The sequence below is a fragment of the Camelus bactrianus genome, chromosome 11 (genome assembly GCF_048773025.1).
Source record: "Camelus bactrianus isolate YW-2024 breed Bactrian camel chromosome 11, ASM4877302v1, whole genome shotgun sequence".
Classification (NCBI taxonomy): Eukaryota; Metazoa; Chordata; class Mammalia; order Artiodactyla; family Camelidae; genus Camelus; species Camelus bactrianus.
In genome coordinates this window covers 49,554,545-49,560,799 of record NC_133549.1, presented here as the reverse complement: position 1 = coordinate 49,560,799, position 6,255 = coordinate 49,554,545, and the positions used below count along the sequence as shown (strand labels likewise).

General features: G+C 54.9%; 1 protein-coding gene across 2 annotated transcripts; it reads left to right on the top strand.

Moving 5' to 3' along the window:
* Window positions 1-521: 521 nt before the first annotated feature.
* LOC123613139 (uncharacterized) lies at window positions 522-5,860 on the top strand. 2 transcript variants are annotated; one of them, XM_045507476.2, is made up of 4 exons: window positions 522-947; window positions 2,184-2,222; window positions 3,330-3,410; window positions 5,606-5,860. In XM_045507476.2, exons 1-4 carry the CDS (start codon window positions 639-641, stop codon window positions 5,831-5,833), a joined length of 657 nt encoding a protein of 218 aa, XP_045363432.2. In that variant the 5' UTR covers window positions 522-638; the 3' UTR covers window positions 5,834-5,860. The 2 variants fall into 2 exon arrangements, 1 of the variants encoding a protein (XP_045363432.2); XR_012510418.1 differs by lacking the exon at window positions 522-947 and adding an exon at window positions 1,633-1,728.
* Window positions 5,861-6,255: the final 395 nt, after the last annotated feature.

Here is a 6,255-nt window from a genome sequence, read left to right as displayed (position 1 = left end):
AGGTGCCCGCCATTTCCTCACTGCAGGTGTGGGGACAGAGGCTCAGAGAGGTGGAGTAGCTTTGCTTAAGGTTGCATAGCTGGAAAGAGGGGGAGAGAGACTACAGAGATGTGATCAGGATGTCCTGCCTGTGTTCTTGTACCCCACCTCTCAGGGGGCCCCAGCCTCCCCTGCCTCATCCGTCTGTGTATCATAGCTCTTTGTGGTCCTCCCAGAATCCCTGTGCTCTCAGCCAAGGCAGGCTGTGAGGACTGGGTTGTCACTGCTTGGAGGACTGGAGTATGGGGGGAGCCACTGAGCCAGCATAGTGGTGTGGTCCATGGCCCAGGGCTCCACAGGGGCTCTCTGGGTACTGGCTCTGACCCCCTAGCCCTACTGTGGTCCCCCTAGATGAGGCAGCTGGAGGGGAAGGCTGTGACCGTGTTGTGGGGTCTACTGTGGGAAATGTATGTTGGTTGCACAGGAAGAGGTCCCCCAGGCCCACCCCAGGACTTTGGCATGTGTGCCCTCTGCAGCTTTCGCCTACAGAGCCCACGACAACAAAGACAACAACCACAACGACAACAACGACCACAACAACGACCACAACAACCACAACCACGACAACCACAACCACCACAACGACCACGACCACACCAATGACCACAAAAATGCCAACGACCCCAACGACCACGACGACCACAACGACCACACCAATGACCACAAAAATGCCAACGACCCCAACGACCACGACGACCACAACGACCACCACAGTTACTACCATTCTCACAACAACCACAGTGACGACAGTTGTCACGGAGCCTGAGGTTGTTCCAGAGGAGGAGACCACAGTGGCCATTATTGTCACTGAGAGCCCGGTTCCCAGCAGTCCTCTCTTGTGCCTTGCACTCATCCCATCCTTGCTCATGATCCCGTTGCTCCTGGTCTGCATCTGCTGCTGCAAGAGGGTGAGTGGCCCCTGCCCGCACAGCCTGTGACAAGCCCTCATCAACCTAGCGGACCATCAGCCTGAGACACGTGGACCAGACACATGTGTGACCCAAGATCCTGCCAGTGGGTTCCCATCAGCGCCGGGTCCTCATACCAGCAAACAAGGCACAGACTCTGCCTCCCATCCCGGGATAGACACAGCCTGGGCTTCCAGGGGGCCGCCTGCCTCCTGCTTTCACAGAGAGGTGGCCTATGGGCTGTCTCAGCCTTATGGAGTAGGGACCCCAGGCCCCCTGAGACCAGAGCTGCCTCACAGCAGTCAGGCTTCTGGGGTCTCAGGTGGACCAAGGCTGGAAGGGCTTTTGCTCTTGGGGGAAGAAGAGGGGTCTGCAGGGGCACTGATGGCCTGAAGGGAGGAGGATGCTAACATCAGGGGAACTGTGCCTTTGAAAACAACATGGTCCCTTTCCGTCACTCCTTCCTCAGTCATTACTGTGTCACCAGGATGTGCAGGGCCCCAGAAATGAAGCAGCCCCACCCCTGCCCACAGGAGCTCGTGGGCTGTGGCTGGTCTGGTATGGGAACCTGGGAGGCACTGAGGGTAAATGTCACCTTCGGGGGTGTGGCAGGTCTCCTGATAAAGCAGGAGAATAGCCAAGGGCAGAGATTGGCCTGGGAGGGAGGGAGGCAGAGGCACTGACTGGGTGGGTTTGCAAGGACACAGGCCAGAGAGCTGGGTGAGGAAAAGGAAAAAGCAGAGCTGAGAAAGAACACGCAAACCAGCAGAGGAGCCAGCAGGTCAGGTTTCTGCAAAGGGGGAGAAGTGAGGAAAGGACGGGGGGAGAGGGGGTGGACTGGCACCCCTGAGGGCTGGGAGGCCGGGGCTGCAGGGGACGGAGGTGAGGGGAGAGGAGGAAGGGGTGGGGGTGTTCTCTTGTCTTCATATGACATCAGGGCTGTTCATGAAACTCCTAGGGGGGCCTCTACTAGGGACCAGCTGCCTTAGTCTGCCTGTCTTCCCCTCCACCCTGCAGGGAGGGACCGATTCCCCTTTGATAACTGAGGAGCCTGAGGCTCAGGAAGGTGGAGCGTGTTGGTTACAAACCCCTAGGCAAGGGACACCCAGACCGATACCCCAAAGCCCTTGTTCTGTCCCCCTGCTGCCGCTGAGCAGGGTCCCCTCCTGTCCTCCTGGCTGAGCCAGAGCCCCACATGCCCTTCCAGCCTATAATTACATCTTTTTAACATTCTAGATCGTCAAGGAGCCACCAGCAACCCAGAAACAAGAAAAGGTAAGTGGAGTATTTGGTACTGATGTTGTCAGCATGCCTGATGCACACACTGACCTGCACAGAGAGGCCTCCTGCCGCCGATGGGGAGACGTCCTCCCCTACCTATCTTGGCAGAAAGAAGGCATGACAGAGGGTTATGGAGGGGCCCAGGTAAAGAAGTGCCACTGAGACAGTATTCCTGTACTCCCAGCATGGCATGATCCAGGGTCTTTGTCACCGAATCAGCAGCGCGGCTTAGCCTTTTTTGGAAACTACTATGGTCCCTCCTGAAATAAATGGGCTTTTTGTCAATTCCCAAGGGACTGTTTGTAGGATGAGCCTTCCCCAGGACTCCAGAGCATCCTTTTTGGAAAAGTACCCTCAGGTTTCAGGGATCTGGTCCCCCTTCTCCAGGCTCTGATGTCCATCGGGCTCCATTTCCTTGTCTTCATCTCCGTGTCATGTCAGGGGGAAGGTCTTGGCTGGGGGTGGCCTTGAGGGACATGGGGCTGAGGAGAGGGGAGGGAGGAGGGCATTGAGCTGTGAAGGGGGCGCAGCCCAGGTGAGCACAGGGACCAAGGGACAGGGGAGCAGGCTGTGGCTCACCAGGGTAGGCGCCCAAACCAGGGCCCATAAGAGGCAGTTGGAGCAGGGGCATGGTGTCCCAAGAAAGGGGACCTAGGCCTGAGATCTGGTGGGAAACAGGGTCCCTGCCCAGGCTGGCAACTGCACTGGTTGCAGTATGGCCTGAGGATGCTGGATCTGTCAGAGTCAGGTGAGTACCACCCTGTCCCTGCTCGTGACCTGCCACCCCACCCCCACAGCCTCCACCATGTGACACCGCCCCAGGCCCAGCTTCTCCAACAAGGGCAGCTCCGGGAACCAAGGGGACAGGACAGAGTTTGTTGTCCTTTAGAGAAGAGCCATCTTTGTGAACCAGAAGGGGTTGGCTTTTTTTTCACACGGAGGACTCTCTCTTACTGTGCCCATTGCTGCTCATTTGTCCCTGATTCTCCAGCAAACATTCCCTGAGTGACCAGAACTTGACAGGTGCTGGGGCCACAGATGTCATGTGTCTGCAGCCAGGAGCTGCCAGACAAGGAAGCAGACAGGGTTTTCTCTTTCTAGAAACCATGTGCCATACAGCCATGTACCAGGGTGATCTTTCCCCACTGTGAGTGCCAGGAAGACAGCACAAGACCAATGGAGGTGAGCAGGGCCCTTGGGGATGGAGGGTTCACCCCCTCCAGTAGGAGGTGTGAGGAGAGGGGAGCCAGTTCAGACCACACAGGCTTGGGCCTGGAAGGCGTGGCTTGGATGGAGACGAGCTTTATGGGCACTGGGCTTTGACCATTTGTAACACAAAAAATTCAAAGACCCTCCCTATCCTAGTGGCCCAGGACAGGCCAAAGGACTGAGGGCTCAGGCACTCACCACGTCCAGGTGTTCCAGCACCAGGGTCTCCCCCTTGGATCAGGCCCAGAATTCTGGATATCGGTGGCTGGCTCACAGCTGACAAGTCCCTGGTTTGCACAGAGGTTGTCATCAGCTCCAGCACTGATTGAGTTGGGTTTCAGTAACTATCAGGTGGGTGACTAAAAACATACCAAATCAGAAACAGCATTACGTAGGTCAGGGAAGAAAAAGAAGAAAAAAAAAGAAATTACGTAGGTCAGGGAAGAAAAAGAAGAAAAAAAAAGAAAGAAAGAAAGAAAAAGTAAACTTCTGAGCCACGTCCTAACCACCATTAAACCACCAGGAGGTTCCCCAGCTCCTGCTTGGTGAGGGGAGGAGAGCGCTCACTGCTTGGTCCTTGTGGCCCCAGAGATGGGTGACCAGATCCACAGGGAGGAGGGGCCTGAGGACACTTCCTTCCCTGGGGAGTAATAGGCCCATTCTGGTGACTATGATCCCAGTCCGGCAGGGGGCAAGAGACGACACGGATGGAGAGGGTCCCAGTGGCTGGTGGGAGGAAGAAAGAACCCACTATATGTGCCCAGGTTTGCCCCCCCAACCCCCCTACCCCGCATTGCCCTCCCCCTGCAATACACCCCCTGCCCCAGTCCCGCCTCTGTCCATGGTCCTATCCACTGCTTCCTCCTGGGAGCTTCAATAGCAGCTGGAGGGCCAGAACCATGTCTCTCCTGACAGTCAGTGTGGGGCACAGAGAAGCCACATCAGCCCTTCCGGAGAGGGAGGAAGCCACCTGCCTGGGGCTTGTTCCTGATCACAGGGCCAGGCCCCCACCCCCGTCCCCCCGGGTCCTCTTTCTTGTCTGCTCTTGGTCCTCTGGAGGAAACTGGTTTGCACAGCAGTCCAGTCTTTTGTTGGACTGGACCACGTGACCCAGTGGTCAGTGACAGGCCTTCCATCAGTCTCCCTGCAGGCCATCCAGGCCAGAAGTCAGGAGCCTAATCTCAGCCACCACAACCCCCGTCCCCAGTTGTCACAACTCCCCAGAGACAGACAAGTAACGATAAAGTCTCAGAGATCAGGCTTCTTGCTCAAAAAGAAACACGATTTCAGGGTTCATAAGAAAGACTGAGTAGGAACAGTCATTTTTGTTGGAAATGAAGTTAAGGGGATCCATAGACAAGGCAGAGCTTAGGGTGAGTCTTAAAAGGTGAGTAGCAGGCCACTAGGCAAACAAGATAAAGAAGGACACTCCAACGAGAGGGAATAGCTTATTTAAAACTTAGAAATATAAACTAGTTGTTCCAGGAAAGAGTTTTATCTGATTGCCTGTGTCGTAAGCAGCCCAGAGACGCTGTCAGCTTGTCAGTGTACCCAGGCCACTCACTCTGTCACATCCAGGACTCTTATCTGGGGACAAGGGGAACATGACAGCAAAGCCAGGGGTAGTTGTTGCTGCAAACAGATTATGCTGTCTCAAAGGGTCTGCATCAATCTCTACCCAAAACAGGGGGCTAGTGTGTGCTGCTGACTTCACAGTCCATCACCCGTCTGAGGGTGCCCCCACCTGCCCTTGCCCTGCAGGCCCTGAACCTAGCCTGAAGGTTGTGGTGAGGCTCATCCCTTCAGCACACACTCGCCAAGAGAGCCTTGGTGCTGGTGTTAAAGTGGGTGTCAGGCCTTGGCCTTGCTCCCCAGGCTCCCAGTCTAGCAGGTAACAGACAAGTTCAACATCAGAGCAGCGAGAGTCAGAGTCAGAAAAATGGGGCTCCCTAGGAGAAGGGAAGGCAGATGTCCAATGCCTAAACAGAGTTTACAAATAAGAGCATAGTCTTGAGGCCAGCACCCAGGGAAAGGAAGGGCATCAGAAAAGCCCACCTTGTGGAGCCTGACAGGTACTGAGCCTCATCCCCTGAGCCAAGGAAACCACAGCCTTCGACTCTCAATTCCAGTGGCTTCTCAGCAACCCTTTCTCTTTCCTCTTCACACAGGGGAGAGGCATCAGCTGCACCTTAATGGAACGCCACCCCTCGCAAATGCTCTATGGCCCAAACATCTGCCTTCCACCCAGCCAGGAGCGCTTCCCCCTCAACAGCTGGTGCTCGCGTTGTCAACATGCTCCACCCATATGCTCTCAGCCACCCTCCAGGATGCCACTACTGATCCCTCCCCGTGCCCTGGAGCTCTGCAGAGCTACTTTGTCACTCCCACCCCCATAGCCCAAAACCCAAAATACCAAAAATACAAAATTGTTAAGAGCCCCTTTTGTACTGATTTGGACATATATATTGTGTCTTGGTTTATAGTCAAAAGGAGTTGGAATTTGCTGCTGATCAGCAAGAGAGTGTTACCTAATGAGCATTGCTCCACTGTATGAGAAGCAACTATACTGCTCCTTCCAGGACAAAGCACCCTGGTGGCCTGTGGATGTAGGCATGATGAGTCCGTTTCCCCACAGACAGGTCCTTATCTGTCACCAAGGGATGAGATGCTTGGGGTTTTACCCAAAATATGCTCTTTCAAAAAAGCCCCAAATATCTTTGATGTTTGAATACAATCTGGTGCCCATTACTCACTTGCTGTTACTTAATCTCCTGGACAATTTACTTAATCTCCTTGTGCTTCAATTTCCTCCCTGAAA